Here is a 26,078-nt window from a genome sequence, read left to right as displayed (position 1 = left end):
CTGGGAGTCAGAAAGAGGGCACAGCAGGTTCTCCACCTCTGTGGGCCCACCAGCTGCTCCTGAGGGAGGAAACTGGGTCTTTCTCAGAGTTGGGAGAAGGGAACATGTTGAAGCAAGGAAGAAGTGGGTCCCTCAGATCAAACTGTCTGTAGCAGGCACATGGAGACTCTTGAGAAAAATTAGAGAGCCTGTGACAACCTCACAGGCTCCTTCTCTTTCCCACTGTGCTGGGAAATGCCCCTTGTAAGGGTGAGGCAGGAAATATACTTTCTTGAGCTGGGGTGATGCTAAGGGTAAAGACACCTTGTCTTTATATACCTGTCCTAAGGCCTTTTCCACAGGGAACAGTATCTGTCCCAACATATCTTTCAAGATGGAGGTCCAAGAAGGAACCCTCAAAGGCAGCTTTTGTGCCTGCAACCATCCTGTGGCATTGATCCCTTCCAGCAGTTTCACAGCTGCTCAACCTTCCTGCAACTCAGAAGCAGTGCCAGGATGCATAGCTGTGCTCTTGGCAGATGATTTAGTGAGCACTTCAAACCCTGACAAAAGTTCCTATTGTCTTCGACATCAACAGCAATGACAGGCAACAATGACGCCACTTCATACTACAAGATTTGTAACACACATATCTGTACATTGGTTATGGTAATGTACATAAGTAGCCTACCTCACAAAATCAGAGGAAATTCATAAAAGAGTTGACTGTTGGCTGATGACTATTTTTTAGTTGCTTGTCCTGCACTGTTAAACCTGGTTTCACATTAGCACTTATTTCAAGTTTTTACCTGCTTGGTGGAGAGGACAAGGACCTCTGTAGATTTACACCCGAATTCATATCATGGTAGTATGGCTGACTCGGAAGCTCTCCAATTGGGAAGTTCACTCCAGTTCCCTGGGTTATGGGTGCTGAAAAACACACCATCATAACAAGTCAAAGATAGTTTTCTATCTTTTCAGTCATCTTTTCATTTTTAATACTGGGAAAAACATCAAGATGTTACTACATGTATCTAATTTTCTTCCTCTTGCAGAAACCAAGTACAGACAAGTTTTATCAATGTTTATATATCTAAAAAAGTGAATTATCTTTCCCGGTCCCTAGAAATCCCTTAGCAGTTATGCAGACATAATATATTTGTTGTATAACAGACAGCCTGGTATCCTCGATGTGAAAAAGGTAAAACAAACCTCAGCACAGAGTCAAGCTTTCTGTAGAAGGATTTTATAATGAATGAGGCAGGGTTAATAAGGACAGCTAACAATATTTATTAAAGAACTGAGATAACTGGAAAGAACAAACTTGGGGACACACAAACTCATTTTCCCTTAATGTTAACTGTTTTGTATTAATAACAGCCTTCTGTGCTGACAGCAAGTTTTGCTGCCTCCTTTTTCTTTCAACCGGAGCCACAGGTACTGCTTTGCATATGTACACCTACACACAAACACATACACTCAGTGTTATCTTCACCTCCTTACAGTGTGTACCGTACGTCTTGGCATTTTAAGAATAAATTAGATGTTACATATTGTGGTGTATTTACCTTTGTTCACTGTCTGTGCATTGTGCATTTTAACTACCTTTGGCACTTAAAAGAATAATTGCATGTTGTGTAATGTATCTGAAGGTTTGTATTTTTCCTGACAGTTCAAGTACAACTCTGTTGCGGCTTGAGGTTAAACAAATGCATGGTAAGAAATCCCACAGAAACCACATGCTTTAGAGCTTATTATTGGAAGTATATCGTGTATAACAGCTGCAGAAGGTTCAACTTCATAATGTAACTACAATATTGATTCTTTTTTAATCTGAATTGTCTGATGCTTTAAAATGTATTTAATCACCTGACGACTAACAGAAAGCTGTATTTCACACATCCTCAGCCTCCCAAAATGGCAAAACTGTATCATCAGCAAACACAAAAGAGTATGTTTTAACACTGCAGGATAGCAATGCTCAATATTTTGCTGAAGAACTTAACATAATTTTAATTGTTGAATATTAATTTCTGACAACAGCAAATGAAATAATAGAATCATAGAATGGTTTAGGTTCAAAGGGACCTTAAAGACCATCTAGTTCCAACCCTCCTGCCATCAGCAGGGACACCTCTCACCAGACCATGTTGCTCAAAGCCCCATCCAGCCTGGCCTTGAACACCTCCAGGGATGAGGCCTCCACAACTTCTCTGGGCAACCTGTTGCAGTGCCTCACCAGGCTCACAGTGAAAAATTTCTTCCTATTATCTAATCAACTAAATCTACCCTCTTCCATTTTGAAGCCATTACCCCTTGTCCTATCACTACATGCCCTCGGAAAAAGTCCCTCTCCGGCTAGCCTCACTAAGTTAATTAAATTCCTCAAGCATTCTGACCCGGCACGAATTAACCACTGTGCAAAATTTGGACAGTTTTGGAAACTTGTGCCTCACTTGTTTCTTCCTCACCTCATCAGAAATAAGATATTCCTGGACCATTCAGTTGTTATAATGTTGGTGTCATCACTGAGGACACTTCTAACTATAACGTTCAAGTATTTTTGTTCACTTCCTAATGAAGTCTTAAGACAAATATTTTAACAATGCTGATATGAAAGAGAGAAAAGAAGCATTCAGAAAGCAATGTCAAATGAAAATATGCACTGGTTTTATGCCATACTATTACACCGAATTCCTATATGTCAACAAAACAGACCTTCTTATTTATATTCATTTTGGTTCTTCTTTCTGCAATACAAGCTTCACCTGTCCTTTTATATTTATATTTTACGTTACTTTTTTTCTTGCATGTTCGTGTGTATAACATTTCTGATGCCAAAACAAGCCAATGTAATTAGAAATTCAATTATAGCTAGCGCTACGAGTGAATGAAACGCAAGCTTATAAATACATTGTTAGTCATCCTTTATATCCATGTTGTATTTTTTCTTTTAAAAGCTACAAATTCAAAATCAAACTACAAGAATAATCAGATGGTTTAGCAAAATCCAAAGATATGTAACCTTAAAAAGCTGCAAGTTTAACAAATAGAAGATTTTGTAATGTATAGTAATTTATTGACATATCAGTCCATTAAACTGTGCAGAGGGATACATAACAAATTGATTCAACCTTTAAATATCGAAGAGACAAAAGAATACTTCTGTTTGTTTTATTACAAACACATGCAAGATGAACTGTAATACTGTGGCCATCGATATCGAAATTGTGTATGGTTAAAGCCATTTGCTATGCATCTTACATCTCGGGGAGTAAAAATACTTCAAGAAAAAAACTTCATTTTAGCAGGCTTTGGAAACAATTAAATACAAATGATAACTTACTTCTGGACACCCTCACAAGTTCTGACACGTTGAACACTCCGGATTTTACAAAACTGTCCTCAAGGTACACTGAAAAAGATCACAATACCATAATCAGCATAATGAGAAGATTAATAAATAACTACAGATAAGTTTATACACAAGCGGACAACAGAATCAACAAAGTCCCAGAACTACAATGCACGGACCAAAGTACACTCAAAACTGATCACAAGAGATTAAATTCAGGCAGAAGTGCAAAAAACCTTGAGGAGTTGTAAGAAAAGAATTTTGTAATATGTGTATGAAAACTAACAAGCAATACACTGATTTCCTAGCTAACCATTCAGAAAACATCTAAAAACTAGTTCCTTTTATTAGTATCTTCAAAGTCAGTATTGAACTAAAAGAACTGTATCATCAGCTGAACTAAGCAATTTCACCATAGAGCAGTCTTGTCCTTGCATAATTTTCTGCTAAACAGATTTTTACTTAACTCTTACTCTGCTGATAGTGACTTTACACTACCACCTCCATTATCAAATCACCACCTCTGAGGCAGATAAGGGTTTTACTATTATTTCAAATAAAAGCAGGAACTGGGCAAAACAGCAGGACTATTCAGTGTGTTTTTTACATACATGCTGAATTATATATCTAGAAACCTATGTTTAAAAAACCATATATTATTGTTTTGGCTTCTGTTTACTTATTCTAAGATAAATGCATATGATAAACCTTCCCTGCCATGAAATTCAGGCGCAACTTGGGAGTACTGCAGTGAAACAACAGCTGATAATCAAGACTTATCTCAGTAGTGTAACTAGATAACCTTATAAAAATGGAGGTGAGAAACCCAGGTTTCTGTGGAAGTCTCTTATCATTAATCACTGAATAAGCTGACTTGACTGAATTTGAGATTACATAACATCACAGACCTTACAGGGAGGAACGCCAACCATTTACCAACAGAAATACTTAGATCTACCCTTGGTGCGCACTGCTGCTCCAACAGTATTACTTTTTTATTTGCTTTTATCTGAGATGGTGCACGAAGAATTTCTTACTGTGGTTTCTCTAGTCTCTTTTCTGAACTAACACAGCTTTTTTCTTTTGTAAATACACTGTTAATTTTCTGTTCCAAACATCTGAATGAGTAATAGCACCCTAAATGTCTTATCTAACAAAACAGACAAACAAATTAAAAAATGCACCTACTGGAATATTTACTAATTGGAAAACAATGGTTCAGTACTGTTCTCTTTAGGTTTCTTTTGGCAATCACTGCTTTCATCTTCAGGTAATTTAAGAAAATACTGCCACTATAACCAGAAAAGTGACTGTGAAAGCAGCACACTTCACTTGAGAGATCTGTCCTTGCTACATCTGGAGAAACCTCTGCTTACTCTTCAGGGTCAAACAAGGAGGGCAGACGCAAAACGAACAGTTTTCACTGCTTACGAGCAGTCTTACTAGGGCCACAGAGCCACCTCACCCAGCACCTCTGGTATAATTTACCAGTGCGCATTACTTAACAGTGCACCTGACAACTCAAGCTAAAAGAAGGTGAACACATCCAACCGGGCACATTTCCTGACATCTCTATCACGCTATTACACCTTTAAGCGAATGTCAGTCTTCCCCAGCTGAAAAACCACCCCAGGAGCAAATGTGGTGGGTGTGCAGAGCCCCACAGGCCTCTGGGATCATCCTGAATGATGTTATGCCAATGCCATCACTTCTCATCTTCCAGTCAACGCCACTTCATACGATATCCCTGCATGTCTTTATTTCCATTAGTAGCTCTGCAGGTCTTCCTCTCTTTTTTCTTCACTTCCTTTCATATTCCTCCCCCTCTCATTTTCAACAGCTTCTTTCCATAACCATTACTTTTCCTCTTTTATTACCCTTTACCTTAATGCTGCAGGCCTCACTGTAACCTTATTCATCTCCAGTTTCTGAGAAATAAGAGCCTTTCTCTTTCATCTTTTGCATTCTCTTGCATACTTTCTCCATGGGTTTTTGTGTGGATGAAAACATGACATGGCTTCTCCAATATTTACTCCTTTATTTGACAGAACTTGGCATGCCCGTACCATAAAAAATTGCAAAGAGTCAATCTTTCTTTTTCCCTTCTTCCTCAGTTTTCATTTTTTAACCTAAGAACAGGCAAGCTGGATGAACACTAATAATTCTTCCAACAACGGCAATCTTTCCCTTCTCAGCCTATTTCCTCCAGCACGAACAGTCTGAAGTAGTACATGGAAAGGAGATTTCCAGAGAAAAATTTGCTTTCTTGATTTTAGTTGGCCTGTAACTGAAGTGTGGCTTAAAGCCAGTGTACAAACACGCAGCCAGCTCCGGAGCTGGTAATGAGACAAGACTGAACTTCTCTGCTGCTTATCCAAATACCACTTCTTTGAAGCACAACTTCTCTCATTCATGTTAGGCTAACTTGAGGGGAGCTGTACCCAAGTGTAGATTAGTCAAGCTATCATTACAGTGAGAACAAGCCCCAAAGGCTCATATTAAAAACAGAAAATGCCCATGTAAGATTTTATATGTAAGAACAGATATATGTATGTGTATTCACACATATACATGCATATGCGCACACACACACAGACACGTTTAATCTTCAGCCTTCTCCCATGAATTCTTAGTTTTTCTCACATAACACAAAGAGAAATACAGTGTGTTTCTCTCCTTGTGATAATGAAATGGGAGCAGGGAAAAAATTCTGCCACTGAGTGGTACCACTATTTATCAGCCCCTCACAGAAGGATGCATCGTTCACAGATGGATCACTGTCTTTCACCCAGGTTTCACCCTACTTTGGGTGGCCCAAAAATAATGACACCCACAGATATATGCAAATGTTTGGCCTGGCATTAGGAAAGAGAGGGAAACTGCAGCTATTGTCAATCTCAATCGACTTAAAAAACAGCTTGACTTTTTTTCTCTATGTAATGGGACAAAATATTATTAAAAAATTGACACAACAATAAATGATCTATGTCTCAGGCACTGAGCAACTGCATCCTGAGCCTTATGTTCTAACAGGGAAGGTGGATTCCAGTGGTGCCTCCGAGTGCAGAAAAATAAACACACTATGTTCAGTTCCAGCACCAGTGGACTTCAACAGTTTTAACTAGTTAGGAAGACAATCCATAGTGGGAATGTTACAGAACTGTTCTTGGCTCCCAGCTGTGCATAGGAAAATGTTCTCTGCCATTTAACTGCTGTAATTTGTTGCAGAAACATGCACTCTACGTATGACAAAAGATATACAGCAAGACTGGATGCAGCAGGACAACAGTATAGGGTATTTTGACCTTATGGTGTGAGACACTGTGCTTTACTTGTGAAGCTGATCTCCCTGCTGAGTAAGAGTTAACATTTATATTCACATTACTAAACTGCATGCAAGAAAAAATATATGGCGATACTCTGTACGGTATACATCTTACTGTTTTTTTGATTAAGCATTCCCTAATGCACTGCTTGCATTAACATGTTAAAGAGCCTTAAATTAGCATTCTCGGTATGTGTTTCTGATCTGTTCAGTACAGAAACCAACGCACTTGACAACAGTCTATTGCTTTATTCCTTACAGAGGAATAGACCATCTTTCATGAGAACACTTCGCTGCCTTTATTGTTCAAACCAAATATAAGCACTTAGTATTGTCATTTACTAAAATTCACCGTGCCTGACAGAGGACTCTGGCTGAAATGCATTTCACTAATTGTCATTAGTCTTAAAAATCTGAGTACTACGAAAAGAACATTTCTGCCAAAATCATCATAGTGCAATTCTGTGTAGTCAGTAACTTCCAAAACCCATAAATAACAGAGGAAATTTTTTTTCTGTATTTGCTTTTATTTTTTGTAAAGGGTGAGTATAAAATCTGCCTTCTCTCCTTACCTTTTTTACAGAAAAATAATTTCTGAAAAATACATTTTCCAAACAGTACTACAATGACCAGACCAGTGCCATCAAGGATGAAAGATAAACAGGTTAAGCCTGAGCAGCAGTTCTGATCAAGCTCCCCTCACAGGGCCAGTAACTGGAGAAACCTCCAGTAATGCCTCCAACTGCTGTAGCAGTTATTCTGTCCTAGTCCTTATACAACTTCCACATCCTGTGCTATGCCTTCCAGAGCTGAGTTACAAGTATAGCTTTTAACCATGCTAAGACTTAAAATGGAAAAGAAAAAAAGTTGTATAAACCTACTGAAAAATATTTTCAGTTTGCACTAACATTTACTGTAAAAGGCTTCTCACATTACTTAAAAGCTTACCAGTGACGTCTGTCTTCACAAATCTTTAACCAGCCTTTTTTATGTCTTCTGATTTAATTGTACTTTTATGAATAGAACGTCTGTTTACGTCTGCTGCATATTGACTAGTGCCAAAACATAAAATTGCTTCCTGGTATCATTAAACATATAGTTTTTTCACTGATACAGCCCTGATTCTGAGCAACTTATAAAACAGGAGTAAGAATCCAACCAGTGGAGGAAACAATTTTTATTACTCTACTTTTATTTCTGGATCTTTAAAAAGAGGAATTATACAGCAGTAGACAGAGTTACTAGCAGTGAGGCAGGTTCAACATCAGGGGCTACTGTGAGGAGAAAGGCTGGAAGCTGCAGCCTGGTGTACAAAATACTATCATGGAGCTAGTAATGACTTAAAGTCATGCAATGTAATGTCTGGATGCTGCCGAAGGTTTGTTTGACTTCTGAAACTGCTACAGTTAAAGTTTAAATCATTTCATTGTATAGCTTCTTTTCTTTGAGCCTTTGAAAACTGACTATTTAAGGATCAGCTCTTCCTGCTCTCTGCAATACCTAACTTCTACAGGATGCTCTTTAATTTCAGCAGGAATCCTAGTGGCACACAGCTACTATTCACAGTCAGAACTGGTAGTGAAAATTTAGTCTCACACTGTTGATAGTAAGTTAACAGACAGTCAGCAGACTTGCAGTTTGTTTTCTTATTGCATGTATTTTGAAGCCAGAATCTTAAAAAGAGTACTGGGAACAGGTTTCCACCAAACCAGAATTTCTGAAAAGCAGTTAAGGGTGGATAACATGAGCCAAGGAGTGACACAGAAGATTTCAGTGATGATGTCATTTGAAACAGATGAACTAAGGTCTGTCCAGAGGATGAGGCTACTTTGGTTATTGCACGATTGTCTCGGGCCTTGTGGCATACCCACAGTTTGTTTTGTTTTGTTTTCCTGAAAGTTGCAATGATGTTGTAACTGGGACAGGAAACAAACACGTTGCAAAAAGATCCCCTGACTCCATTCAACTTTTTAGCACAACAAGGAACTACAAAGCTGCTTGTGCCATTTTCAGAAGTAAAGGAGATTTTCAATACTATAAAGTTAATAACCAGAATTGTAATATCCTTCAGTGCTGCAGTAAGTTGAAGAAGTAAACACTTGGTTTAGTGGACTCTGGAATCCATGTACTGGAATCCAAGAAGTGAGTTGCCCCAAAGCTTAGCAAGAAACAGAAAGGGTAACTAACACAAACTCATATTGCCTTCTGCTCCAGAGGGTCTCAGTTTATATACAAACTATAGCCAAGATTTAAAGAGAGGATGGCGGCTCTGCTTTTTAACAGCTATAGGACTACTAGGTACCAAAAAAGAATTTTCTGCTGCCAAAGCAGGTTTCTGGAATTCTAACTGGTAACATAAAGAATTTTTATTAAATCTTGCTCTGTGCAGGCTTTGAAGTTAAAACCGTTGCTCTTACCATTGAACACAACAGCATCAGAAGTGAACATGGCCTTAGAAGCAATCACAGCATCGTTTATTTACACAGTAGGTTCAAAAAGTATAGCCGATGCAAACAAAAATTCAGAAGTAAACCTAAGCCAGTAGACAGTAGTAATTACACACACCAAATTTCAAAGCAGCCTGTAAGGCCAAAAACTTCCTCTTGGAAAAAGGGGCTGTACAATCTGTGCAGGCTTCTGATTGTCAAGATAGCACAGCTGCGCACTGGCCCCAGAATGCCCCACCTGGCTCAGGGCTGAGAGGCTGACGAGGAAGAGTATCACCTCTCAATCACCGGCATTACTAATTCATAGAGCATTTGGGAAAGGGAGAACTCCACAGAAAATCAAGCCCTGACCAAACCCAACCCTGTTTTATTTGAAGATCACTATCTGAGATGGCACAGCTGCAGGCATATGGGAAACAGCAAGCATTTCAGAATATCCACTCCCATGCTGCAAAAGCGAGGTGAATATATGTGTGTTTAAATACAATCCTGTCTGAATCCCCAAACTGCTACTATGGTATCATTGCTTCCACAAGAAAAGCTGCTTACAATGATGAGGCCAGGGAATATATCTTCTATTCCTATTAATTAGGGGGCTAATTCCCCATCCACAAGAGGGTAACTTGCAATACAGTAAAATAATGAAACCATCTGTGTTCTGAGTCATTCAAAACTCAAAGACATTTGCTTATTGCATTTCCAAAAGAGAGCAAAGGTTGAGACCACTTTACTCTTCAGACGTTACTTCTGAAACTATACATTCTAAAACTTAAAACTGGAATACTTCTATCTAAAACAGTCATATATAGGCAAATTTATTACACATTTCTTAGGGCTTGATCCAAAAAGAATGTCCTCCCTATGGCTGCTAGCCCATACAAAAACACAAAAAAGCCTTTGGGGCTCTACAGCTGCAAGAGAGATTTGCATATTGAGAGGTAGGTGAGGCTGGTTGCAAGCTTTTTGGCAACACCTTCTGTAATAAGAAAAAAAAATTAATAGATGGTGATTTCACCCAGGTCTTCTTTGGAAATGGTTCCCAGAATAAAATTTCTGGTGAAAATAGAAGGGAAAAACCAATTCCAGAGCAGTGAGGCTGGGGATTCACATACCTATGCCTCATTCAGATTAAGGATCTTATCATTAGATGAATTCCCTGACAACACATAATGGGTTACTGTGGACAAAAGAAGAAGGGAACCAGTGGGGAGGAATGAAAGGCAGAGAGGCAGTTTCTCAATCTCTGTGTCTAAAAGTGTGTCACCCCCCTATAAATAATGTAATATTCATCAGCACATAGGCTCAAACCTGAGTCATTTGCATTCCTGATACAGCCCTGACTGACATTATAGAGTGCAAAATTTATATGAAAATATTCTTTGGATCAGCTAAAGTAGAGTAAATTCTATCAGGGGAAAAAAAAAAAAAAAAAAAAAAAACTAGCAGGTCCCACTTACTAGGAAACATAGCTCTAATAACCTCTGAACTCCGCTGCTTGGATACAAGCAAAAATCTGAACACACTTGTCTTCCCTTGCCAATGAGGTTCATAGTTGTCTATGTCAGGATGCTGAGGTTTCCTTTGCACCTTCTGAAAAGTTATCTCTTGTGTTCCCCAATACCAGACAAGAATAGTTCTGAAATCTTGAAGGGACCTGTACAAGAAGAGATTATTTTCCTCCCAGCTCCATCCAGAAGACAAAAGATGAAGGACAGGAAGCACCAGTAGGAACTAGTAATCACCCCCTCAGGTTTCCAGTTCTCTTGATTCCTCAAATTATATTCAACTGTCTATCCTATCTCATCGTCATATCAAGACAACATTTTATTCTATCAGTATTGCTGTTTCTTACTTTTTTTTTAGGATCTTAAAAAGGCTGTGTTCAAAGATTTGAGCAAGATGGCAACAACTGGACACAGCAGTGTTAACACGCTGGTGTATAAATAAATCAAGTGTGCCAAGCAGCAACCCCACACCAACGGCAGGTGGCAAGTAACCTTATTAATGTCAAACAGTTGTGGCCAGCAGGCGGTAAGTAAGGGAAAGTAAAATAAAGCAGAACAAAACCGAGAAAATCCTCTATCAGAAGAATTGTCTCAGAAGGACTGTATCACTGGAGATCAAGTTTTTATGGCTGGTGTCAATATCATCAGCTTACTAGTAGTTCTAGATGGTTTTGTCTTTTTACTCGCCCTCATAATTTTCTTACGCCTAACAGATGAACTTACCGAAAGATCACTCCCTCTGTCTAAGTACGTATCCTCCCACACCTTTGCAGGTATTGTGAGACACACATGTTAAGGAGGACTAATTTTTTAGATTTTCTTAAGCTATATAAAAGACCTATGAGACTTGCATGGAGCAAATAATACAGCATTACACTGAAACTGCCACATTAGGCCTCCTTCAACAGCCTGCCTTCAGCAGTAGCCCTGAGCAGATGCCCAGTAGAATAGTAAGAAATAGGGTAGGGTTTTTCTTCTGACTGATAGTGTCCAAGGCTCCAAGTATTTTCAGTTTCAAAAATTTATTAATCCAGGTGTGCCCCTATCTGCTTAGTCACCCTCAATGGATCCACGGACATGTCCATTCTCTCTTTGAAACCATGTAAACTTTTAATAGCTAGCACTGTGCTAGCAAAACATAAACTTTCAGATTCCAGGAACTTAATGACTGATGCGGACAACAGCAGTGTTCAAAATTTTCTCCCCTCTCAGTTCAGTTCCGTTCAGCTCGTCTATCTGTCTGGAACCTACTTAGCAATCCCTGCGGAGAAGTGACCTTTACAACCCAGCTCTCAGAAAAGCAAGTTTCATTCTTTAGAAATATACCAGATGAAAGTTATTGAAAAATAAAACTTAGAGGAGGATATCCCTGGATCTTGCTACAAAAGCTACATACCACTTTTACCACAAGCTACACCATCTTAATGCTGTATTATGCTATCAAAGTATTCAGTGTATTTTTAGGAACGTATTGTAAAGAATTCCAGCAAGTGCTCTTAATGTTCTTTTGTTTGGCAAATGACATAACCCTCCCTCCACGGTTAAGACAGCAAATTACCAGACACCCTAAAGAATGCAACAGTCTAGCCAAACCTAGAAAAACCCACTTTTAACACCAGCAGCCTCGCCAACTACCACTCAGTTTCCAACCTCCTCTTCCTTGGCAATGTCTTTGTGAAGGTAGTGGCATCCAAAAGCTAACAGCACCTATCCCTTGCCAGCACCCTGGCTCTTTGACATACAGGCAACAGACCAAAACATGATAGAAGAACAAACCCTCCTGGCACTGCCAGTCCGCGTGCTCCTGGCCTGGGACCGAAAACAAACCTCAGAGTGGATATCCTCTGGGGCTCTGACAGAAGCGACTGCCTGGTTCTAATAAAAAGACTCATGTGAAGTATAATAAGGAAGAACAGGACAGCAGTTCTTTTCCCAGAAAAGCTGAATGGAGCGCAGCTCCCTCTCATTCTCCTGCACAGCCCCTGAAGTCCTGTATTCCGCAGTCCCACAAACCTCAATGCTTTCTCCCTGCCAGTTTAACCCCAAGACAGTATCACACAGGGAAGCTGAACGATGCTAGGAGTTCATGTATCCTCAAATAGACAGATGACATTCAATTATGCCTCTGTCTCTGCTTAAATGAACGGTTTCAAGGGAAGCAAGACACAGCTTCCATTTTCCATCCCCACTTGGCAGCAGATAAAGGAACAATACAACCAGCAGTGACTCCAAAGCACGAGAAAGTGTTATGCTCAAATTTCAAGCAGAAAGTTTCATGATGAAACCAGCAACAGATTTCTCTGCCCTCTATCTCCCTCTACCTTTTGGGACATGAGTTTGTCAGACATTTGGGGCATCTGGTCTTGCCCCACAAGGCTGCCAAAAGAAAGCCTATATAGCTTGTCTGCTGCCCTCCCCAGGGCTGTGTTGCTGGCAGCGAGATTACTCCTTGCTGAAGTAACCTGGGGTTGAGACTGAGGGTTGGTGAGACCAGACTCACCAGAGGATGCGATCCTCGCTAGTGAAATATGTACTTCGACTTTCCTACTCCAAATGCTAAATGGTACTTTAAAAACAGAATTTTAAGACATGTTGAAGGTGAGTTTCCAGACCCTGCCTTGAGCTTCCGAAACCCAGAGGCTAGTAAGGATCCTTCAAAATGACGAGGGGTAATGAATGTATTTGGCTTTTCTGGCACTTACAGAGATGTTCTAAAACAAAAATAAATGCTCCAAGTTTTACAAAACTGTGATTATCTGTGAGGAATTTTTTCAGGCTTGTTTTAGGTGTAAATTTGCTGTTTTGGGTTTTTAAACCACTATCCTACATAATTTATGTCACGTATTTAATAGAGAAATAAAAGCCTACTCATAACATCCCACACAGTTTGGAGAGAAACAGCATGGAAGTCTCCAGCCAAAAATGATTTCAAGCCTGCATCATCCCTTGCAAAAAAAAAAAAAAAAAAAATCACATTAAAAATCGCTTTAAAAAGAGCTTACAACGTTATTTAACTTGTTCTGCCCTCATATGTCTAAAACATATCTGCAACCTTTCAGTGTATGTTTCTGGGTTTTATATTACTGGAATATGGCTTTCTGTATAATGTTGTGTGATGGTTCTCCCTCTTTTGGGTATTCCCATGCAACACACACCTGACATATTCTACTACATGTAGAGAATACTTTGACTGGATGCATAGAGCAAAACTGTAAAGCCACAAGGCAGGCTGTATTCCCTAATGTTTAGACACATCCAGAAAATATTCATGTATATGTAACAGCACAGCATCACACAATTACTTCTTGGTTAGAGTGTGGTTCTTTTTGCATTTAGAAAAAGTAAACTGAGTTAGTTGCAGCTTATTGCAGATAGACACAAGAGCCAAAATGAGAAGATACAGCATGACAATGGTGGCAGGAGTCACTCCTTGCTCATTAAGAAGTGACAGGATGTCTGTCACACTTGTTTGTCTTACCCTGATAAAATTCATACAGCAACAAAGATTTAAAGGAATTACTAGAACAGCCCAATTGATTTAAAGGATAACTCCATGAAAATACAAAGAACCTTTGGTCTAAACAGCGTGGAATGGAAAAGTCTGGGTTTGATTTTCTCTTTAAATTTTATTTTTACAGAATCCTTGAAAGGACTGCTTACATTGACATCTCTCAAAATGATTCTAAATTTCACTAGCATGACCCATTAACAACATGTTCAGAAACTGCTCTGAGCTGATACAAAAAATGAACATATTTGCATTTTATAATGCACCTACGAAATAAAAGTAAAGAAGCTGGTAGCTCAGGTCAGACTTTAGAGGTAGGTCAATTGTGTTTTGTCTGAGATAAAAGAATAATTGTAGCACCTGAAGATTTTTATGAAAGTGAACTTATTTGGGAAATTGTCTCCTTACTCCTCTGCCCATCCCCATTCACAAAATTCTTAAAACCATGAACTGAAAGAAAAATTCCTTAGATTAAAAGAACGTTGACGAAACTACAATTGAGGCATTGACAGTTTAAAAGAACTACAATAATCACAGCTTGTCCTGATTATATGTACTTACCAGTGCAAAATAGGTTGCTGACCAATTATGCTCTCTTTAACTATTAACAGTAGAATCTTTGTTCTCAAACAATGTTAGATGCACATGTTCTGGAACTTATATTTACCTGGTGGATTCTTGGCAGGATCATTGTGGCTTGGACTTCCTGGTTGTCCAGAATCTATAAAGAAATGAAAGAAATGTTTTACTAATTTGTTTTGGAAGTATCTCACAACCTTTTAATACCTTCCTTCAGCATTAAACTAATACTTAACTTTGTTCTTTAAAGGTCATTTCCCTGACTTTCTACATGAAGGCATTATTGAACAAACACACTATATGTAACCCATTTTATGCAGAAGCAGAAACATTGTGAAAGATGCAATGATCCTAATAAGAGGAACTCATACATCACTGAATAAGGACAAGAGAGTCATTCAGGTAAATACTCAAGTTTTAAACACATCTACAAGGGTACCTTTTCATTCCCTTTCCCTCCATCCCCCCAAATATAATATTGCATAATCAGCAAAGCAGAGTGGTTTCTTCTCAGGCAATGACCAGAAAGACGTACCGAATCAGGCAACTAATGGTGTTTGCAGTGATAAGTCCTGTTTCTTTACCCTTTCCTTAAAGCACAAAGGCCTACACTGCTTCCACAGGCTGAGGACTGCACTGAAGATATGTCGGTCCTTTTTACTACAATATAGGCTTTGTGTTCCCAGTCTGTGAGAATTGCTCTTGTGAAATGAAGATTATGTAACGTAAAAACCAACAAAACCCAAACCCTGTAGACTTCAAAGAGTGTTTTTTTCATGACACATGCACCTAATGAATCAAGAGGAGAATGCAATTTGATGTGAACACACTAAATAGTAATGATATCCTTATTCATAAAAGCATTTGTTTTTAAAACTAGCTACTTTTTGCTGTATTCCCACACCAATAATATAACAAAACTGCTCCACTGCAAGAAATTATTAACAAAGTAAGATATGACAGGCAGTCTTTTATGCAGAGAGAGTAAGAAATTAAATGAAGCTCAACTATTTGTTCTGTATATAGGTATCTAAAATGGTGCAGAGCAGTTTTACAGTACAAATAAAAAATATCCTTTTTTTTTAAATGTAGCAGCACTTGTTAGTAGCATAGGACCACCAGAAGATTCCATCATAGCACTATAGAAATTGCTACTGCCAAATGGACCCCAGAGGAAAGTCAAAGTTCTTGAATGCATTGCTGCTTACAGTGTCAAAATTAAAGAGAAAAAAGACAGAAAAGGAGAAAAGTACATATCAACAAATACTTGTCCTTCAATCCCCACCACTTTTTCTTAAAGCGAATGTAGCTCTCAACCTAGAATTAAAGATTCCCTCTGCCTGCTACATGAAATTCATTCTGTTACCGTGTTATGTAGCTTAGCAAACATGGCTTGACACATGATTCTCAAGCACGTTAACACAAGCTTGTTTCTACAGAAGATATTATCTGAGATGGAAATCCATTTTATAGCTCAAGTTCTACCAAATTCATCTGAATGACAGTTGTCACAGAAGACAAGCATCTGGGGATCTACCAGATCACATGTGCCACATGTGAAACCCAGTTCCAATGGTATTAAAAACAGAGCTAAATTTTTCAAGACTGAATGAAATCACTCTCGCACACAATAAAATACACATTGGATAGTGAATTTCACATGAAATTCCCTCTATCTTCTTCAACACTGGGTAGGAAGAATGAAGGGCAGGCCTCCCAGTCACAGTCTGCACATCCAAGTTTGGGCACTTGGGTACTCTTAAAGAGTCCCATTGTACAGTACAACATGTAGCCATTCAGTATGCCTGTTTCTTTTCATTATAAGATACAGCACATCCCTTTAAAAAATGAAATCAAGTTAATTTGAAAACCCAACCAGCTACAAGAAAGGCTAAAAATATAATGCTTCTCTGCATATGGACCTTTATATGGACAAACGTCCTTTTCCCTATGTTGCAATAGGAAGGTTCACCCTGCAGGGGGTGAACTTTAATATTCTTCCAAAAGGCGTTCTCTACTTCTGCAAATCATATAGACTATTATTTAAATTAAGATTCTCAGAGGGGATTAATTTTACACAGCAATGGTCCAAGACTGCTGCAGATGTGTGGCTAAATGAAGTGTCAATTTGGTAGCAGATGCACCCAACAAAGCTTGGACAGTATAGCTTGAGAAACACAGAGATTTGAAACTGGATTAATGAGGCCTACCAGAAAATAGCCTTTGAAGTTTTTTCCTGTTAAAATTCACTAAAGAGATGTGCAAAGTGACAAATATTTTCTAGCTCTTGCACAGCAATTTGCCTTTACTCCTACTTTCTCATTATCAACATGGCCACTTTCTGGAACCAGGATTTAAAGATTGATGGCAATTTAAATAATTCTTTTTCATATTATAATAAGATAAACTTAGCAAAGAATTTACCAGTTATAGGGATAAGCAGTTGGCTAGTTATCATAATTTGCCAGTCAGACTTAGCTTTGTTTTATGTTAACTACTTATCAATCACGATTTTTACAGATTATTCTCACACAGTGTTTTGAGCAGTGGATGCCACTAACATATTGGCCAGCAGCACCTCAGTGATCTTGAGAAAGTGAAAAATTACTGTAAGCTGAATATGAGAAGCAACTTCTCTAACCCTTCACTTAAAGCAGTTGAGAAAGCAAAGAACTGCACTCCGTATGAGAGTATCAACCTATGTAACCCTGCACTTAAAGCACACAGAAGCATCTCATTCTCAGGATGAAAGACAGACCTGAGATGGCCTATGATGATCCAATTGTCTTGCCAGTGTCAGTAATTATAAAGCACTCTCCTGATTTGATTGGATGCAAATAGTCTTACAAAGTACAAAAGATTCATAATCATTATAGGAATAAATTGTATGAGTAACAATTTATAAGCAGAACATTGAATGAAAAGAGACATTGGAGCAATGCTCTTCTAAAAGAGGGAATAAGAGGCATTTTTGGAAAGCCACAGAAACTAAGGAAGCAAAAGACATGTTAAGACACTTTAAATCTTTCTTTGTCTTCATCTGCACAAGATCATTAATTAACAACATGAGCCCTGGGTTTAAAAAATTGCAGGCTTTTCTTCCAGTGTGATCGAGAAAGACATAAACCAGACTCATTGTCTGTCTAGCTGGCTTTGCATTCAATTTTCCCACCAAATAATTCTGTGCACATTTTAAAAAAAAATACTCCCTAAGCTAGAAGTCGAAAGCAAAGCTATACAACTAATAGCAAATAAAACCCCATCATGTAAATGTGATGAAAGTGAAGTTTTCATTTAGGTAGCTCCCAGCTGTAGGTTCCCTTAGATTATTTTTTTCTTTGTTGGGTTTTTTTTGTTTGTTTGTTTGTCTGTTTGCTTTAAAAGCCTCCTTCTCAAATCTTACTGACAAAATGCTTTTCTTGAAAAAATTCTTCCGGACAGATTGCAGAAGTACTTATCCTTATTTGCTACAGAGCAAAAGCTCACCTACACATACCATTTCCACAGAATGGCTTTCATATGCACCTCACAACTATGGTAAGCGTATCTTCTGCTCTGCTCTTCCTGGTGCTGACTGCTCCAACAGTCAGGGGCTGACACCTTGATAAGTTATTGCCCAATGGATGAACAGTTTACATGAGAATGGTTCAAGCCAGCCGTTGCTATTATCTGGTAGATATTCGTGTAACCCCGATACACTTTATGTGTAATTTATCATGACTGAGCACGGCTACCACCAGGACTTTCAAACTTCTTATCTCAAATGACTCTTTCTTTTAGAAGATGGTATGAAATCACGAGTCAAGAAGGTGTTATATTTTATACTGAATTGTTTCCTGTGTTTTCATTTCTAGGGGTCAATCCCAATGAGCATCTGTGAGTGCAGGCAACTCTCACTGCAGTCAGGGTTAAGTAAAACTGACTGTTGGGGCCTGCTGCTGGTAAGAAAAAAACATCCATTTCCCCTGCCGTACACTAGGAGAAAGGTGCTTGCCATGATACATCTCTCATAAAGCTTCATAAAGCAGAGGGGGAAAACAAAAAAAGCTGATGGTTTGCCATCCAGTGAGGGACAAGATGCTCTCTCCCTCTACATCATCTTGGCTTCAACAAGCAGCAGCAGGAAGGACGCACACCCCAGCAAAGCCAAGAAAGTCACACTGCTGTTCACCAGCTTCCTGAGGGATTTTCAGTAGTCTAATCTCAGTACTCTAATCTTTCATTTTCAGCTGATGAGAAAGGACACTGTTTTTAAAAAGTTATGCTATACCCCCCTTATGCCCCATGCTGTACAAGGAATTCTGCTTTTAAGGCTCTCCACATTAGCGTAACACTGAAGGCCTTAAAAACAAATAGAGGCAGAATCTGTAAAAAGAAAAAATACCTCCTTGAGCCATGTCTTAGAAATAAGCAGATTCTCCACAGGTGTCATACTAATCAAATAAACTTCCTCAGTGGTTTCAATGAACACATTTCACTTTTCATTTGCCACAGGCTAGGAGACAGCCTTTGGGCTCAGTTAATTTCAGCTGACAGCCACTAATTTAATCAGTCACCAGCATGTAAACACACCCTTGTTCTTTGATAGTCTATGATTTGGGTATGGGGGAGGATAAAGGACCAGAGAGATGTGGCACCACATAAGTATCAGTCTGATGCTGTTCAAGCCTTCACATACCTATGCAGCACTTGACTTGACAACCGACAGTCACTACCATGAACAAGAACCACAGCTCCCTCCCAGACTCTCTTCCTTCAGGATTACATTGCCAGCTGGTATCACAAACTTGAAGCAAATGGATGTACTCCTGAAAATCATAGAATCACAGGACACCCCAGTCTGGTGGGGACCTGGGGAGGTCTCCCGTACCAGTCCCTGCCCAGGGAAGGCTTGGCCATGGGATCAAACTTGGCTGCTCAGGGGTTTACAAAGTCAGGGCTTGAAACCCCTCAAGGGTGGAGACAGCCCAAACTCTCCGGGCCTCAGCTCCACTGCTTGGCTGTCCCCATGGGGAAAAGACTTTCCAAATCAACTCTTCATTCTTCAAAGACTTTTAGAACATCGTCATGCTAGGAAAGCATTCATGGCAACAGAAAAGCAAGATGTCTCCCTCTCCTCCAAAGCAAATTACTTGATCAGCAAAAATCCATAAAGCAAATAAATAATTTCATCTGTATACTTTAAATCGTTATCATTAATTATTATTTTCCTAATTTTACTACATAATTACCTCATACTACCTACATTATTTTACCTTGACAAAGCAACTGATCGGATTGGTAAGCTTCCCAAATACTTTTAACAATTTCATTTTGCAAAAGCAATGTCTTTCATTGTATACCATTTCTATATCTGATCATTGTGAATTATTGTACAATTTTAGAAGCATTATTCACACCAACTCTAGTGATGCAACAGTTTGCTCATGGTATAAACAAGCTGAAAGTATTGTCTTGTATTAAGTATCTGCTGAAATGATGCTTTAACATGGAAATGGAATTGGTGCATCACCCTTGTTTTCGTTAAGTATGTTAACTTGAGGGGGCATTTATTTTTCACATTTTCATAGACCACTACATTAAATGGAAATAATTCCCGTGAAAATTTTGGCTAACTGATTTCATATGATGAAATGTTCACCACCACCACTTTCTTTGCTATAGAACAAATCCTATAAGGAGCAGCTGAGGGAACTGGGGTTGTTTAGCCTGGAGAGGAGGAGGCTGAGGGGAGACCTTATCATTCTCTACAACTACCTGAAAGGAGGTTCTAGTGAGGTGGGATACATCTCTTCTCCCAAGTATCAAGCGATAGGACAAGAGGAAATGGTCTCAAGTTGTGCCAGGGGAGGTTTAGATTGGGTATTAGGAAAAATTTCTTTACTGAAAGGGTTATCAAGCATTAGAACAGGCTGCCCAGGGAAGTGGTTGAGTCACCGTCCCTGGAGGTACTCAAAAGATGTGTAGACATAGTGCTGAGGGACATGGTTTAGAGGTGGACTTGGCAGTGTTAGGTTTACGGTTGACTCAATGATCTTAAGGGTCTTTTCCAAACTAAATGATTCTATGATTCTATATCCCTAAAGATATATGATAGGAATCACAGTTCACACAAGGAGGAAACAGCACCTCAAGAAACAAGTAGGGCTTCATCATAAGAAAGACATGCTTGCAAGTTAAAGCCTCACATCTTTTCCCAACAGCATACACTCTGTTCGCAATATGTGTTCATGACACCCAGACTGAAACACTCCACAACACAGAAGCAGTGACTTCTTTTAAAAATGTCATTCTGCTACCCTCATTCCTTATGCAAGGAGTTCCTCTGTGTTCACCAGGGCTGCTATCTAGTACAATGCCATTGCACTGGGTAAGTATACCAGGTGACAGCCCTACAAGTTTTTAACGTGCTTGGTACTCATACAGCTGGTGGTAAATGATCAGTGTAGAGAATTGAAGCTAGGCGTCTAGGTGCAAGCCACAGGCCAGTGGCATTGGCTCCCAAACAACATTGCACTGGCAAACCCTGCTGGCCATGCAGGGAAGGAGTGCTTGTTGCTCACCTTGCAGAGACTCTGCAGCATCCTCCAGTTTTCTGAAGACATATCATTAGCTTTGACCTGTTTGAAGACCTGGTTCCCACAGGTCCAATTTAAGGAAGCATACCAAAGAAGCCTATCTGCAAAGGCTCTTAAGCTGACACAGAAATCAGAGTCCTGGTTGCTATTGATTTGAGGTGTATTCCAATCTCAAGAAAGCCTGAGTTCCTCAGTGCAAACTCCATTTTGGCAAGTAATCCCCATTGCTTTTTCCTCTCTTCATTAATTTGCACCCAGGAGGCATGGGAGGGACCTCTTGCGAGACCAGAGCAGTGGCAGGAGCTACCCAGATAATGCTAGACATGCTGATCCTACCAGGGCAGGCTTCATCAGCACTCACGTGCCCCACCAGGAGCTGTGGGGCACTCTAACAGTGACCCACGCTCTTTACCTTGAAAGGGTGCTGCCATCTCACCTTCACCTACATGAAAAAGGCAGCAATGAACAGAGCTGACTGCTGGTCTCAGAAAGCTGAAGTATCTTATCTCTGTGGCCTGTTGGCTCAGGCAGGCACGCAGGTTTTAGCCCAAGCAGGCCTGCCATTTCACAAAAGCCTTCAGGGCTCAGCCATGGAGGTGCTTCCGCCGAGGAGACAGCTGGCCCGGCAGGCAGAAGCTGGGCTCTGTTTTAGTTTGGTTTGAGCCTGTTTGCTTTGGAGTGGGGACATGGCAAGAGCCACTCAGTCATCAGCCGTCCCCTTTCACCGCACTCCCCCGCACCCTCCCACAGCAGACAAGTTCGCCTGTGGCTGGCAGGGTGGGGAGGAACGCCCGCACCTTTCAGCCGAGAGCCCATCCATCCCCATGGGACACGGGGGGTCTGGCACCAGTGGCATCACCACATTCAGGGCTGGTAGGGGCGATCCCACCACACGGTCGAACAGCAAAGCGGCGCGTGATGGTTCGGGGCATCGGAGCCACACAGGTCATGGCGGCCTCCCCGCTTCACCTCCTCTTTTATCAGCAGCGCAGATCGGGTGCTGCCAAGTCACCCAACCGGCCATTGTCAAGACTGTTAACTTTTCTTCAGAGTGTTTTAATTAGGTAAATAAAAAATGGTAATTAAATCAACATTACGTAATGTGTTTCTGATTTGTAATCTCATTTAAATTAATTAACTGACTCAGCCCTTGTTTAGTTTTTAAACTGCCCTAGTTAAGAAGTGGAGCTCTGGGAGTAAATCCAGTTTTTATGTAGTTGAAAGAAATTCAAGGACCTAGAAGCACTTACCAGAACCAAAATAGCAATAAGCATAGTCAGCTTTTCAGCTTTATGTCCCGTGCACAGATTTATCTTTTTAATTTAAATTCCCTTATTTGTTTACATAAAATAAATCATAACACTTATTTATTCAAAATATTTCTTATACAATTTATAAAGACCATATGTTGCTCATTTTGAAAACTGAACAACTTTCCCCAGCTGTGTTATAAGTGGTGCACAGAATATATACATATTTTATATATATATGTATGCACACGCACATGCACACACACACGCACACACACACATTTTTAAGTTAAGAAAAGGGTTATATTTTTTCATGACCTTAAACAAATGTTTCCCATACTTCATAATATTAGCTGAGCTTTTTTTTGACGTGTACGTTAAGAAGAGATTTACATAGGTATCTTGCCACATGTGGATGCATGTGAAAGAATGAAGTTTCTTTCCAAAACTTACTGGATTCAGTAGGAAAGGATGAGATATGAACGCTTAATTTTATCCATCTGGAAGATACTGTGGATTCTAGCTATAGTCAGAAACATTCAGGAGTTGTTCTTGGAAACCAAGAAACCTTTTACATTAAGGTATGTATCATAAAGGGCTTTTATTACGGATTCTTCAGAAAATGAAAAGCACAAGGTAGAACACAGTGACAGACTTACGTGGGTTTTTAGAGAAGGAAACTATATGATAGGCTAGAGTAATGAAAAAGTTCTGATTTGCATGTAAAGAATAGGAATTTGCCTGCATATACCTTCAGCCAATTAACAAACTGACCACTTAAAGACAAAGGTTGACCCTCACCTCCATGCAATAACTCAGAAATTCTGCACAGATCCTGGTTTCATGGAGGTCAATGTGAATTTTACCACTGACTCCTATGCAGTCAAGATTTCATTTTCTGTTGCATTTTAGGGCAGAAAAGCAAAAATAGTTCAGGGAGATAAAATACATATTTCCACTACATAAGGCAATGTTTTTAGGCACAGGATAATGATGACATGACTACAAAAAAAAAAAAAAAAAAAAAGAAATTGGTTTTCTTCAATATAGGTCTCAGCCAAAGCTTGTTAAAGTCAACGGAAAGGTGCCTCAGCTAGCTTTGGGTGAGGCAATTAAAAGTACAAAAGAAAGAACAGTTCAACAAATAATGTAGAATAGAACTGCATTTTTTATTCAAAGTACATTGCATCCTCCACTAAAACTTACAGTAATGAAAGCTGGATTCTTCAGCCTTTCAGAAAGTTAAAATCTTATGCTACTTCACAAGTCTAAAACATCACCTGACAAAGAACCCACAAAGTAGTTTACAAATATTAGCAAAGGCTCACGAGGCCTCTCTACTATTCTGTAGACAGACTCTCCTAAAATGCTAGGTATGCCACCACACTATACACTAATTGGGGGAAATAAACAGCAATTAAACCAAAATGTTGGGGTTTTACGTATCATGGAAACTCCAAAATTAGACTAGAGCACTGCAGTGTGTAGTATTTCTTCAAGCCAGCTAACAACAGCATGAGGTAATACCTCTGCCAGTAAGTATAACTGTGTTTAGGAGCCCAGAACAAAAGTAATGTTTTCTATGAAACAGGAGGGAAAAGGTTTAATCATTTTACAACCTAAGCATCATTGTAGTGTTTCTAGATACTGTAACATTTAACAAAGGATCTCCTCATTTTGAACTATGATCCACAATGCTACCACAACTGTGTTTTAATGTCAATTAATTTCAACTTTATGACTGTTGGTAAAACACATAAAGTGTATAGAATACATCAAGAAAAGACCCAAAAGAGTGATAGTTTGGTTTTGGTAGGTTGATTGGTTGGTTTGGTTTTTTTTCAACTGCTGCCTATAAACTGCTGAGTATTTCTTACCTTGAAATTGCCAGTTGATGCTATGTGCAATTTTTAAACACTGGGATATTACTTTACGTCTAACAGAGATGAAGCATAAGGAATGCCATAGTTCTGTGTATCCTTAAGTAACATATTTTTTATCATAGATCATGTTCATAAGAGCAATGTCTCAAATGGCAGCATATACACATAATTTGTATGTTATGTTACCATATTCTTTATAAAGTGGATTTAATTCCATCCTCTAAAATCTAAAAATTCATAGACAAAATATGCACCACTTTGCCTGTCCATATTCCCACACGCATACTATTAAAACAAACTAACAGTGACAACAGAAACATTAAATCTATCAGTGGGTGCTTAGTAGGTAACATACAAGAACTGGCTGACAAAAACCACCCTACCTTTTCATACCAGTGGTTCATAAACTGGAATGGCAAGTGTGCTCTACAGCCACCATGTTTACTTCCCAGCATATCCAACTTGGTAATGAATAAATAATGAGAAGAGATAATATATAGAGTACTGAAGCAACAGTGATAAAAAAAAATATTCTGATCAATGTATTCATTTTCTGTCTACTTTGACCTTTTTACAGCAGATAAAAATTAGAAGCACCTAATCATATGATGTGCCACAGGAGAACTTAAAATGTAGAACTGACTAACCCATAGAAATGTATGACTAACCCCGTTTTGTGTTTGGGCAGGGACATTCTGCAAAAAAAGCAAGGAATTTCTTTTTAAAGCATGTAACCAAGAAAGAAAAAAAAAAAAAAAAAGCATCCTGGTTTAAATCTTGTCTTTCAAATTTTAAAAAAAGCTATTTTAAAGAATGTTTTTCTCACAGACTCCCTATCTCTCTACTAGCAATAGTACTGCCGTTGCAGTCATATTGGTCAAAAGCTATAAAAAAATATTAAATCCTATCTGACCATGCTCATTTGTTCCTTCCCAACATAATTCTGTCATTTTGTGGCAAATATCAAATGGGAGCACCTGATTTGTAATTCTGTAGTTTTCACTGTATATTACATGTCAGCATATACCTCACTTCAGCTAATTTCTAATGTATCAGCTTCATCTACTTAGGTGAAATTCCCTCACACCGGTACAATACCGCCTGCAGTTCTGCAACCAAGATTTTAAAATTTGCTTTCTGGTTCACTATACATCAGGGGCTGCTTTTGCTCTTCGTATTTTAATTTATTTACTAAAGTTGGCACACATTCTTGTAGTACCTAAGGGTATTATATACTTGGAAAAATGACATTACTTTTTATCTAAAAAAAACAGATGTATGGATTCAAATTCCAAGGTTTTTATTTTTATTTTTATTGCTTAGTACTTTTTTTGGTTTGCATGAGTAAAAATTCAGTGTTAATTAAGTGAAAAAAAAAAAAAATACCAACCCCAATCAACTAACTCAAAATTCTTGCTGCACCTGGTAACTTGCAAGTGCCTTGAACATTATTTAACCATCAAGAGTTTTTAAGGCTTGTTTTCTTACCACTGTTCCACCACAGCAGAACCTTGAGAAATCTATCAAGTTTGATTTGGTTGTCAGCTATAAAAAAAAGTCTTTCGAGTTAAAAAAAACCTGTACAAGTTTACTGAAAATGCAACAGAAACTCAAGTTTCAGTTTGTGGCAGAGAGCAAAAGCAGCTCCAAGACGTGAAGCCAGAGAGAC

General features: G+C 39.0%; 1 protein-coding gene across 6 annotated transcripts in view; it reads right to left on the bottom strand.

Annotated features, from left to right (window-relative positions):
• Positions 1–26,078, bottom strand: part of NFIB (nuclear factor I B) — a 182,094-nt gene that overhangs the window by 62,894 nt on the left and 93,122 nt on the right. For 5 of the 6 annotated variants that reach the window (XM_082497099.1, XM_082497100.1, XM_082497101.1 and 2 more), the window contains exons 3-5: positions 14,787–14,840; positions 3,326–3,394; positions 789–909 (exon numbers count right to left, since the gene is read on the bottom strand). In XM_082497099.1, the coding sequence (XP_082353225.1) occupies positions 789–909; positions 3,326–3,394; positions 14,787–14,840 (244 nt within the window). The remainder of the gene's footprint in view (positions 1–788; positions 910–3,325; positions 3,395–14,786; positions 14,841–26,078) is intronic. The other variant, XR_014270170.1, reaches the window with a different exon arrangement.

Source organism: Vanellus vanellus, assembly GCF_965231255.1.
Source record: "Vanellus vanellus genome assembly, chromosome: Z".
Classification (NCBI taxonomy): Eukaryota; Metazoa; Chordata; class Aves; order Charadriiformes; family Charadriidae; genus Vanellus; species Vanellus vanellus.
Note: the sequence above shows the minus strand (reverse complement) of the source record. Positions and strands in the feature narration are given on the sequence as shown.